The sequence below is a fragment of the Psammomys obesus genome, unplaced genomic scaffold (genome assembly GCF_907164565.1).
Source record: "Psammomys obesus unplaced genomic scaffold, mPsaObe1.curated_primary_1811, whole genome shotgun sequence".
NCBI classification, from domain to species: domain Eukaryota; kingdom Metazoa; phylum Chordata; class Mammalia; order Rodentia; family Muridae; genus Psammomys; species Psammomys obesus.
In genome coordinates, this window is record NW_026596079.1 from 1304019 (window position 1) to 1317053 (window position 13035).

Sequence of the window (13035 nt, forward strand, 5' to 3'; positions counted from 1 at the left end):
AAGGGAGGAGCTAGAGAACAGGAAGGGGCGAGAAGGAGGAGGAGCTCGAGGAGAGGAGAGCGCGAGGAGAGCAGAGCGGGAGGAGAGAGCTTGGAGGACTTAAAGCATGAACCAGACCTAAGATTTCACAAAAAGCAAGTAAAATGTGGGAAATCTAAATGTTAGGAAACTGAGGGCTTGGAGGTTTAGGAGGGAGTAAATATTGCCCAGCACTGTGTTCTAGGTTAACTAAAAACCCAGTCTCTGTGTGATTTGGTTATACAGCTGTTGAGGATTAACAGCAGCATTACTAGAAGATAAACCCATAGTAAATATTATTAACAGCCTACAACATCTCTCCTCTCAGAGATAACATCAGATGGTGTAATCTTGCTTGTATGTGCTGTGTATGGCTAGATGGAGGTTTGCAAAAATACGTTTGCGCTCGTGAAGGCCAGAGCCCGACACCATCGGGGTCTTCCTTGATCACTCTCTCTGAGGTGAGATCTCTTGCCGAACCTAGGTTAATCCAGCTTGCCAGCTTGCCCCAGGAGTTCAGCCCCTACCATTAAGGGTGGGGCACATGCTCATTAAGCTTTTATTAAAATATTATTATTTATACAACATTCTGCCTGCACACCGGAAGAAGGCACCAGATCTCACTATAGATGGGTATGAGCCACCATGTGATTGCTAGGAATTGAACTTAGGACCTCTGGAAGAACAGTAAGTGTTCTTAAGCTCTGAAGCATCTCTCCAGCCCCCCTCATTAAGCTTTTTATGTGAGTGTTAGGGACCCAAACTTGGAAGGAAGTTTGCACAGGAAGCACTGTATCCAGCGAGCCATCTCCCACCCCTCAGATGCTACAGGGTTGGGTTTTGTTGTTGTTTTTTTTGGGGGGGGGGTCTGGTTTGGTTTTTTGAGACAGGGTTTCTCTGTGTAGCCTTGGCTCTCCTAAACTTGCTTTATAGAACAGGCTCGCCTTGAACTCACAGAGATCTGCGTGCCTCTGCCACGTGCTGCATACACAGGTGTAGGCAACAATTTAAAAAACCTTGAATGCTGGGAGTGAAGGCGTGGACCACCACCGCCCAGCCTCAGATGCTGCAGCGTGAAGCACTCACTACCTTCTAAGCTGATTACCCAGACACCCTCAGAAAACCAAGCCCATTAACATTCCCTGTAAAGGGAGTGGCTCATCAGACCACATAAGATTCTGGACACTGCCTGCTGCCAGCCTACAACTCTGTCTTCATCTTGCCCCAGCTGCAGGCGGTCCTCAGAAATGCTGGAGTATATTAAGTGGGGTGTTCACTGAAGGTGGGACCTGGTATGAAGCATCTCTGTTGTGCAGCTGCTGTAAAGCAAGTCAAATAATATATAGGTTCACCAGGCTGGACCTGAACGGAATCCTTCCTTCGATCTCTCTGTGGTTGCCAATGAGTACCATCACTTCTGGATGTTCCCCTGTTGGCTTTGGTGTTTTGAGTGCTTGTCCCTGAGTTGGTGGTACTATGGGGGGGGGGGGCAATTTGGGAAGTACTGCCTTGCTAGAGGAAGTGTGTCACTGGGGGCACACTTTTCCATTAAAAGCCTCATCCTACTTCCAATTTTGTCTTTGCTTAGTGCTTGTGGTTGAGGATGAGTTCTCAGCTTCCTGCTTCTGCCACTGTGTCTCCTACACATGGACTCTTATACCCCTCTGGAAACTTAAGTTGTTTTTGGTCATGGTGGTTTTTCTTGTTGTTGGCCTTACTGGTACTTGGATGGGAGGGTATCCTGGGAAGGGTATGCCACAACTCCAAGGCCTGGGAAGGTATCCCAGCTCTGAGGTGGGACAGTGTCCCAAGAGTATCCTGAGATATGGAACCCAAAAACCACACAGCTCTGAGGTCTCCTTGCAGCTCCCACAGGAGAGTTAGCACAACCCCTGAGGAACTGAGGAGCTTAGGAGTCTTAAGCCCTGCTCCTTCTTTGCTTCTTTCTCTTCATTGCTTCTTCTGATGAGTCTCACCAGGCAGTAGTCACACCAGAGACTGGAGGGACAAATCCAGCAGAGGAGAGATGAATCCAAGAGTGGCTGCTTCTGCTCCCAGAAGATAGTAGGGAACTGGACGCATGCAGTCTTTATATAGGATTTCTTAGGGGGTGGAGTTTGCTGGGCAGGGATTAGTAAAGTGAGGATTGGTGAGATCTGAAGTCCTGAGTTTAGGGAGTTCAGGAATTGGTGGGTTTTTGTCCAGACTTTTCACCTCTGGTTCAAGGTCATCAGTGAATGTCACATGGTTTATAGCCTGCTGGCCAAGACAAGTGAGTATTGCCTGGGATCAAGGTCATAGGCACAGTTCTGCCACTTGCTGGCCCCATGGGACAATCAAGTAGCCCCGAGCACACACACCCTACAGGGCTGATGTGGTCCTGAGAAACTGCTGACCACTCACCTGCTTACAGAACACCAATGAGACCCCTTTATTCGGCTTTGAGAAGGCAGTGGGTAGACAGTGAGATGAAACCACTCTGCTGTTCCCTTCACTGTCCCTATGCCCACTGCAGGAAAATATATGCACACACATAAACATGAGACGCATGCACTCACACACACATGCACTCACACACACACCAAACAAAACTAAATCAGGTAGATGCCAGCTGGTTCTGGAAAAGCACTCAAAACTCAGGTCTACAGGGACTGGCAGTGTAGGCTTGTGAGCCCAACCATTTGTGGGGGCTGAGGCAGGAGGCTGGCAAATTCAAGATCAGACTGTGTCAAAGACAGTTAGGGAGGCAGTTCAGCAGCACCTGCCTAGCTCTGTGTAGATCCAATCTCCACAACTGCAAACAAAACCACTCAGGTCAAAGCGCCCACTCCCCACACTCAAGGCAATGTGCTCCACAGCAGGCCTTTCTACCTCTCCTACGTATGAAAGGCCTTCCCAACTCCACCCACTGGACATAGAACAGACCGCTCTGCCTGGCAGTCCTGAGGTGAAAGGCAAGCATGTATTTTTGTTTATCCAAGTGTAAACAATACCATCTGAATATGGGACACACACACACCCATTCACTGGCTCCTGACGTACAGAAGTGAACCTGGACAACTGCTGTAATAGTTCTAATGTTGGAACTTCCAACTCAATGGCACTAGAGCAGATGTGGGGTCTTGAAGAAGTCACCCTGGATGAAATCACAGGAATGGGCCCCCCAGTGGGATCAGTGCTTTTGTCAGAAAGAACAAGGCTCTAGTTTCCCTTCGTGTAAATCAGGAAGAGGTCTCACCAGAAAATAAGATGCTGCCATTATGATCTTCCAAGCCCCCAGACCTGAGGAAAATGGTTTGGTTAAGCTACCCTGTCTGTGGTATTTTGTCATGGTGTCCAGCACAAACAAACTTTACCATCTGACTTAAACAACTGTCAGTATGTATAAATTAAGAAATTATAGACATTTCAAACATACTCAGCTAACTTCCAGTTCCTTCATACACCTGAACACCAAAGCTCTGTTCACTTTTCTATGGTCTGAAAAATTACTTTTTACAGGGCTGGGGATGTGGCTCAATTGGAAAAGTGTCAACTAGAATGTATACCTAGTCTTGGGTCTGACCCCCGGGACTGCATAAAACCAGGTACACTGCAGTGACCTATAATCTTAGCATTTAGGAGGTAGAAGCAGGAGGATCAGGCTTGGCTTAAGTAAGTTTTTAAAGCTAGGGCAATGGCTTAGGGATTCAGAAAACGTACAGCTCTTGCAGAGGACCTGGGTTCTGTTCCCAGTACCCACATGGTGCTCACGACCATCTATAAATCTAGTTGCTGGGTATTTGATTCTCTTCCAGACATCTGTGGGCACCAGGTACACACATGCTGTAGGTATACATGTAGGCAACAGAGCCATACACTTAAGAATCTGGAAAACTTACGGCAGCTTATTAAGATCAAAGCCATCTCTCAGCTCCACCTGATTTACTGGGTTATCTCGTATCATCTCCTGTGGGGTGTGGCTCAGTACTTTCTCAGCAGAATCTGTTCTTTGGGTTTCCATTTCCTATAAATTCCTTTCCAATCCCACGTGCATTTGGTAACTGACACTTTTTAAAAAAGTATGTGTATGGGTGTTTTGCCTACATGTACATCTACACACCACATGTGCCTGGTGTCCACAGAGGCCAGAAGAAGGTGTTGGATCCCCTGGAACTGGAGTTACAGACTGTTGTGAGCTGTCATGTGGGTGCTATGATTAGAACCTGGATTCCTGTTATCAGATCTAGAGTTAACCTGATTTATAATGAAGACAAAAGAGTTTGGTTTCTCGATCAGCTTGCAGAGAGCAGGGCTAGGTCCATGAGCTCCACCTGGTAGACAAATTTCTGTCTGAAAAACTGGCATGTTGATTTAGAACTGAAGATGCCCCGTGATGCATGCACATGGCCACCTCACACCGCTGTAGGGCCAGGCTAATTCTAGGCCATGAACAGTTCCCAAGGCACCAGGGTCAGAGCTGAACTGAGAAGCACCTCGGGCAACGGCGGGTGAAATCATCACTTTTGCATGCTGTGGTCACAGCCTGTGACACTTTAGTGGAGTTTCATTCCTGAAGGAACAAAAGCTGGGAAAAGGCCTAGTTTGGCAGCCATCTCTACAGCTCATGATCCCGTACAGAGAAACAAGACAGTGAGGAGCATCCAGCTCTCAACACACCCAGAAGCGAAGGCTCCAGCCACCCTTCCCTGCCCAGCACTGGACAGCTCTACACGGTTACCAAGGATCACACCTGAAGCAAAGGGGCACCGAAGCTCCAGGTAGTACTCCCACCCCACTGGGAAATAACCCTCCAGTCATACTTCAATGAAACCAAATAAACAGAACCCAAGATCCAGTATCTCTAGCTGAGTAAACCGCTGGAGAAAGAGCTGGGGATGCTTTAACAAACTTCTACATGCCAGCCCAGTGTGAATCCAGGTCTCTGTAGCCCTTTAACAAGGGTGTCTATGTCTATGACCACCTCCTGAGGTTGCAGAGGAGGCTTTTTTTTTTTTTTTTTTCATTGACTTATGTATTTATTGTGTGTCCTTATGCACACACATGTGCAGGAAGTCAGAGGGCAACTTATGGCCTTTGGTTCTCTCCACATATCATGTGCATCCCTGGGAACCAAACTCAGTTATCAAGCTTTGCAGCAAGTGCCTTTACCCACTGGGCCATCTTACCAGCTCCAAGAGTAAGCTCAAGGCCCAAACCTACCTCCCCAAACACAGGAGACATGGTGGAAGGGCTATGAGAGAAAAGAGTTAAAGTGCACACAAGTGACACTCGGGACAGGGGCAAATTCCTCAGTTGACACAGCAGAGAAGCAAGGAGCAGCTTTTGCCGGCTCTGCCAGCATACTTCAGTCCCCTTCCCTCTGTCAATATCCTGGCACAACTTCCTCAGAGATTTGCAAACGGTTGTTTCAAGGACTACATGGCCTCTAGGCTTGAGAGCACCTGCTGTAGTTCTTCCCCAGGGCCTAGAACAGGAAAGGTCCAGCTGTCCACAGATGCCTCTATACCTCTCCCCGCCCATGAGTTCTCTGATGCCTTGTGAAAAAGCCCAGATGGCGGAAGCCCTTCCCACAGTGCTCACACTCATAGAACCTCTTTGTCAGGTGCAGCCTCTGGTGGATGCTGAAGCCCTTGGGCCACCTGAAGGCTTTCCCACACTCTCCGCAGGTGTAAGGCTTCTCTCCGCTGTGAATCCGCTGGTGGTGGTTGAGATTCTCTTTAGTACGAAAGGTCTTACCACAGCTGTCACAGTAGAAAGGCCTTTCTCCCGTGTGAACGAGTTTGTGCCGGAGGAGGTTTGATTTCTGTTTGAAAGCCTTCCCACAGTCACTGCACACATAGGGCCGGTGTTCTGTGTGGATTTTGCGATGCTGGGCCAGGCGGTCCTTCAAGCTGAAGGCCTGTCCACATACCTCACAGCAGAAGGGCTTTTCACTCGTGTGATTTCTCTGGTGCCGAAGAAGGTTTGAAACCCAGCGGAATGTCTGGCCACACTCAAAGCACTCAAACGACCTAGTTCCAGTGTGGACTGTCTGATGAGCAGCTAGCCGGCTATGGCAGCTCAGTGCCTTCCCACACGTGCCACAGATAAACGGATGCCCCTCTACACCGCTCTTGCACTGCTCCTTGAGGCCTGGCTGCTTCCTGCGGGATCTTCCACACATCTGGTTCTGGAAAGCTTCGTGTTTGTCCATTTTCCTCCCTGAGGTAGCTCTGGGAAGGTGTATCTTACTGGATGTCAGGACACTCTTCCTCAAGGCAGCCCCTCTCTTGGCTCCTGATTGCGAACAGACCTTCTCATGAGCCGAAGCAAGAAGATCACGGGGTCTCTTATGATCTATGGACTTTCTGCCTCCTGTGGAGGAACAGATGCATTTACACAGAACCACCCAACAGAGGATGAAGAAGAGCTACCAAGTGTCAAATCAACTCAGTCTACTTAGGGAGTCAAAGAAAAGTGGCATGAATTATGGAGAACAAAAAATTGTTGATTGTACACAGATGAGCTTAAACTAACAATGGGGGACTGGAAAGTGAATCCTGATGTTCACCTGACCCAGACAGTGGAAGACAGGGACTGGTACAACGACACAAAAGAAATTGGTTTTTGGTTTCATATTTTGGAGACAGGGTTTCTCTGTGTAGCCCTGGCTGTCCTGGTGGAAATCACTCTGTAGACCTCAACCTCAGAGATCCACCTGCCAATGCCTACAAGTGCTGGGATTAAAAGGGTACCACCATTACCCAGCATAAATGGGTTTAAATGAACTAAAAAAATACCACTTAGGTGCCCATTAAGCTTGTGTCAGCTCTTGTAATAGAACCTGTTCCTATCATGGAGGTGGACCTGGGGCAGGCATTGAGAGCTCTCTACAATTTAGAACTACCCACTCTGCCAGCCATAAGCTTCCTGCAAACAGGGGCCTGATACACTCTTCAGCTGGGGGCTCCACATAATCTGGGGACCTCCCACCTGTCTCAGGCTCACAAAGCTGCTTGATCTCACTTCTGAGAGGATATGAAATAAAAAACAAAACCTGAGCTGGGCAGTGATGGCACATGCCTTTAATCCCAGCAATCAGGAGGCAGATCTCTGTGAGTTTGAAGCTAGCCTCATCTACAGAGTGAGTTCTAAGACAGCCAGAGCTCTTAGCTGCTATACAGAAAAACCCTCTCTTGGGGGGTGGGGCATGGACCTGGACTGTGTTATAGCCTGACAGATAAATGTTTACCTAAAGCCTTGGGTTCCATGACCACTATGACAAAAAGAAAACAAAATCCCTTTCATGACCACCACTGGGAATGTCTGAAGGGCCAAGGCTTTATCCTAATTTTACAAATGAGCAAACATACTTGAAACAGAGAACCTGCCCAGGTGTCATAAACCTGGAGCATGATGCTGTCAGACTGAGACACATACACACACACTCTCTCTGTGTCTGTCTGTATTGCCAAATGGCTACTACAGTAAGATCTCAGCCACTCCTACACTCGTGACAGACAGTGCTAGGACACTGTCTCCCTTTCTCAAATACCTCTCTTCTACTACAAGGGTCCACATCCCTCCCGTCAGAGCTTAGTGGCAGAAGTATGCCACTCACGCCAGCTCCAAAGTCCCTAATTCAGAAGGAGCTCTTCATCCACTCTCCCTCTGTGTCTGTGTGAGGGTGGAAAAGTGGTCTTAGTGCCAGGAAATTTGGGGTGGATCAACCAAGAGCAGTCTACTTGCATCTCGCTTACCTGGGCAGACACCTTTTTGTGCTTCCAGAGACTCAGATCTGTCCCAGTCTTCAACCCATGGCTCATCCCACTCTTGCAGGTGAGAAACAAGGTCTGGTCTTGGGCCACAGTACCCTTTTCAAAAGTGAGAGATAGTGTCTGATTTGTGTAAAAGACAACGTAAGGCTAGGACTCAGACTGACTCTGGGGAACACAAGAGGAACCCAGCAGCCTGGCCAGCCCCTGTAGATCCCTGGAGAAGTGCCTGGAAGCAGGAACAAGGAAGAGGGAGACAGAAGTATGCATGCCTGAACGTGAGCACTGACACCAGGCCCCTGCAAAGGCCCAAGGGTTTGAGGAAAGAAGCCACCAGGGGAGCTAAAAGATACCAGACACAGCACAGGGGTCTTTAGCCAGGACCTACCAGGCTCCAGAAACTAACATGTAGTCCTTACCCAGCTCAGTGCAGTTCCTGAAGTTCTCCAGCATCACATCCCGGTAGAGAGTCCTCTGGCCAGGGCTGAGACACTCCCACTCCTCCCTGCAGAAGTACACAGCCACATCTCTGAAGGTCACTGGCACCCGGCACACAGATGGCTCTAGGACTGCCTGCTACCGAGAGACAGCGAGTCAGAAAGAGCATGCTAAAACCCACACACAGCACAGGAAGAAAGGGTAAGGCAAGTATATCTATGATGGTTAATATTCATTGAGGAACACCTAGGAGATACACCTTTGGATGTATTTGTGAGGGTGTTTCCACAGAAGTCTAACCAACCCTGAAATACATGCACTGCTGTCCTTTGGGCTGTGGTTCCAGTCTAACAGAAAGGGGAAGAGCCGGTTGAGCTCTTGCCCAAGGATGCTATCTGTCCAGCTTCAGCAAACACTCCTGCCTGCCACCATGATGGGCTGTATCCCTTCAACCTGCAAGCCTAAACAAACCCCTCCTCTCTTAAGCTGCTTTAGTCGCAACAACAAGAAAAGTTGATTCAGAAAATTTCCCCACTGTGCTGGGCATGTAACTCCCCAATATATCCTGTGCCATTGAAAGCGAACCAAGGAGGCAATGCAGTGGCACAAGCCTTGTAGTGGCACATGCCTTTAATCCCAGCACCCGGCTGGCAGAGGCAGGCAGCCTGAACTGGGGACCAAGTTCCAGGACAGCCAAGGCTACACAGGGAAAATGTATCTTGAAAAATCAAAAAGAAAAGAAAGAAATGAGCCATCATTAGCCACTGCTTTGGTTCGGCTGAGGCAGAGTATGATCATCCCTCCAGATCCTCCCATTGCTGTCAAGAAACAGAGATGATATTGATTCTGTAGTCAGGACAACACAATAAGCAAACAGCACAGTAATAACTACGTGTGCCGCACCGGTCATGAGATTGTTAACAGTGTAATGGGAGGCGGGAGGGCCACTACGCTCTCACTAAAACTGACCCACCAATCCCTCAAGCCTGCTTATGCTCAGCTCCTTCATTTGACAAAGGAGTCTGTGGGTGAAATGCTGCCACTCAGGGTCAGGGTGGATCTTTCCACTTCAGTTAACCAATTAGGAAAATCTCCCCTAGTTGGGTGTGGTCGCTGAGGGATGTGGATCTTTGTGAGCCAAAGGCCAGCCAAAGATACAAAGAGAGACTGCCTCAAAGTAAACGGAGAAAAGAAAAATTCCTCAAAGGCATGCCCAGAGGCCCATCCCAGGTGTCAAGTTAAGTTACTATAATCACTGTATTTATCTGGGGCTAACAGATCTGTCCATGCTTCCCAAGAAAAAACTACTAAATTAATAGGACAAAGGAGAAAACCAAAGCTACAATCAATTTGATCACCTCGAAAGATCTGAGATACCGTTTGAATGCCATTTTAAAGTGCAAGTGAGCGATGTCCTGTGGTGGGTGGCACACATCTTTAATCCCAGCACTTGGGAGGCAGAGGTTGGTGGATCTCTGAGTTCGAGGCCAGCCTGGTCTACAGAGCAAGTTCCAAGATAGCTATGGGTACATAGAGAGATCCTATCTCAAAAACAAAGCAAGCACCCCCCCCCTCCATCCCCAAAACTCAAAAGACAGGCTTACAGTTCAAAGGAATAGACCCATCAGAAAAAGGATCCATAAAGAGTTAAATTTTTTTCTTCCTTTTTTCTTCCTTCCCTCCCTGAGACAGGGTCTCACTGAGTAGCCCTGACTGTCACCATGACAGATGTTTTATGACAAAAGCAATGATACAAATAAAGACGGTTATGCTGGGTGTGTGGTACACATCTTAGAACTGGGTCCCTCTGGAAGAGCAGCCTGAGCTAGCTCTCCAGCCCCTGGTACACACCTTTAATCCCAGGACTTGGAAGGCAGAGGCAGTCGGGTCTGGGAGGCTGATCTAGTTCTGGGTCAACCAAAGCTACACAGTAAGACCCTATCTCCAAACAAAAGCTTTAAAATTAAGAAAGCTTGTAGAAGAAAGTGACATTACATTTTCCTCATAAACTCAAGGCAGGCAGGCAAAGACTATGCTCACAGGACACAAAAAGCATCAACTTTAAAAGAAGAAAGCTAAAACGGGGTGGTGGCACACGTCTTAATCCCAGCGTTCAGGGAGGCAAAGGCAGGTGGATCTCTGAGTTTGGGCCAGCCTGGTCTACAGAACAGGAGTCCAGAACAGCCAGGGGCTACACAGAGAAACCCTGTCTCAAAATACAAAAAAAAAAAAAAAAAAAAGAAAAGAGAAGAAAAAAGTTGGCAAGGCATAGTGGTGCATGGCTTTAATCCCAGCACTCAGGGAGGCAGAGGCAGGTGGATCATTGTGAGGCCATCCTGGTCTGGTCTACAAAGCGATTCCAGGGCAGCCAAGACTACTACACAGAGAAACCCTGTCTTGGAAAACTGAAGAAAAAAAAAAAAAAAAAAAAAGGAAAAGAAAAAAGTTGGACGGCTCAGCAGGTAAAAATGACAGATGTCATGTGGGTTAAATCCCCTGGACTCATAGAGTGGAAGGAGAAATATGCAGAGTGGCACATTCACGCCCCACACTCAAATATATACACACAGTAAATAAAAATTTCCAACAAATAAATAAAAGCTGCTGCTGGGGTAGGCCTATAATCCAAGCACCAAAGACAAAAGGAGCAAGAGTTCAGGGCAAGGCCCAGGATTGTTGGCCCACACATGCTAATCCTAGAAGAACTCCAAGTCCAGGCCAGCAAGGCTTACATAGTTCCAGAGCAGCCAGGGCTATAGAGACCCGGTCCGCCCCCCCCCCCCCCAAAAAAAAAATAAATAAAAGAACAAAAGATCCCAAGGCCAGGTTTCATCTCTGCTGCTGTGATAAAATCCAGACCAAAAAATAAAACAAAATTTAGAGAAGAAAGGCTTAACTAGCTTACAATTCCAAGTTACAGTGGGTCCACTGATTAAAGACAGCTAGTCACATAGTCAAAAGCAGAAGAATGAACTAATACATTTTTAGAACTCAATCTAGCTTTCTCTAATTTCCATAGTCCAGGGACCCAAACCTGGGTCTGCCCATATCATTAAATTCATCAAGGCAATGTCCCACAGACATGCCCATAAGCCAACCTGAGCTAAAAATCTTTTATTGAGACATTCTTCCCAAATGATTCTGATTGTGTCAAGTTGAGAAATTAACCATTCTATCAACTCTGCCGACATAGCTATGTCAAAGACAGTCTGGGGTACTTAAAAAACAAGCCAAACAAAATAAAAAATGTAGTGGACCAACCAAAAAGGTTTTCTGGTTCTAAAAGGGACTTAGGGAGATGAAAGGGCAAGCCACAGAGAAAAGATTTCCAATTTATTTTTCTCCCAAAGAACTAGTATCCAGAATAACTTCTACAAACTACGGGAAAAAGAGAAAAACATTTTAAAGGGGTAGAAATAAGCCGTACTAACACTAAGCAGACAGGAGCAAAGGGGTCGGCAAAAGTTCAGGCCAGCCAGGATACAAAAGGGAGACTTTACCTCAAAACAAAGCAGGTAAATTATTTTAACAGCTATCACAAAAATTGAGCCTGGAGGCATTCAACCTTGCGACATTGCGACAGGACTAGTCATCTATAAAAGTGCTTATCTGCATGATTACCCATACTTGATTGGCAAGGCCGCAAAGCTGGGACACAGCTGGAAGACCTGAAGCTTGGGAAACACGGGTGACTGCCAACCACAAAATCTGGATGATAAAGTAAGAGTATTTTCTCTCCTCTGAACACCAGAACATGTGCCCCAAGCCTGGCTGGACTTCAAGGCCAGATCAGGGAGTGTGGGAAATCCACCCTAAAACAGAAGACAGCAGTCCTGGATGGCAGAAACCGACAGAGACCTGGACCGAGACCCGAGGGCTGACCGAGAGCAGTACCAGCGAAGAGGCAGGAAACCGGAGCGCGGGTGCCGTGGGGACAAAGGGGACCGGGGGGCCGGGGGTGGGGGTAGGGGGTCCAGACTCACCCGAGGAGCCTCGCGGTTAGCCCGCCCGGGACCAGCGTTGCCCGGTTGGAAACAGCGATCGTGTCGAGTCTCCCGGGGTGCAGCGGCAGCGAGATGGGGGCGCATCTGAAGGCCTCAGGCGGTGCCCGGGGTCGGGTCGGCTTCAGCGCAAGCGCGGTGGTGCGGAGCGGAGAGGAGCGGAGCAGCATGCAAGACCGGCACCGGACAACTCTTGAGCTCCGGCGGCTTCAGCCCTCAATTCCGCCGCCCGCCGCCCTGACTTCAACTCTCCAGCGGAAATACGCCAGCGACTGAAGCCGCTTGCAGCTACTCTAGGAGCGGCGACTCGATGGTGCGCGCCAGACGAGCCTGCGGGTAGGCGGAAGTGTGGGCCGGCCGGGCCCCAGAGGCCACGCCCTCCGTCTGCTGCGGGCGGTCGCCCTTAGTGTGCACCTGGCTGAAAGCCTTCGTGATCGGCTCGCCCTTGGCCTGCAGGTCGGCCCACCGTGGAGGCTGGCTGGGATGTGGCTCTCCTGAGTCCTCTTGGAGGAGGTTTTTGTTTTGTCGGAGTTTTGACACAGGGTTCCTCTGTGTAGCCTTGGCTATCCTGGAACCCTGTAGACCAGGCTGGCCTCTAACTCGGAAGTCCACCCGCCCCTGCCCCTTCTCCCCCGACTCCTCGTGATGGAATTAAAGCCGTGCGCTACTACGCCCGACTTTTCTTTTATGTATGATAAAGTACAAGTAATAACACAGCTTCCGTCTTAACCTGTTGAGTTACATAGTGTTCTAGACTAGCACGGTTTTGCTTTTTGCATATTGAAAGCTCTTTATCATGCAAATCAGGAATCTCCCTGCCC

The 13035-nt window shown here is 48.5% G+C and overlaps 1 protein-coding gene across 2 annotated transcripts; it reads right to left on the reverse strand.

The window, feature by feature from the left end:
* Positions 1–4438: 4438 nt before the first annotated feature.
* Positions 4439–12647, reverse strand: Znf707 (zinc finger protein 707). Of its 2 annotated transcripts, none has more exons than XM_055626786.1 (4): positions 12197–12647; positions 8195–8351; positions 7761–7874; positions 4439–6375 (listed from the first exon to the last, which is right to left on the reverse strand). In XM_055626786.1, the coding sequence occupies exons 1-4, from the start codon at positions 12299–12301 to the stop codon at positions 5522–5524; spliced, it is 1230 nt and encodes a 409-aa protein (XP_055482761.1). In that variant the 5' UTR covers positions 12302–12647; the 3' UTR covers positions 4439–5521. The 2 variants fall into 2 exon arrangements, with proteins under 2 accessions (XP_055482761.1, XP_055482762.1); XM_055626787.1 differs by having other exon boundaries at positions 8195–8348; positions 12197–12646.
* Between the last annotated feature and the right edge of the window lie 388 nt (positions 12648–13035).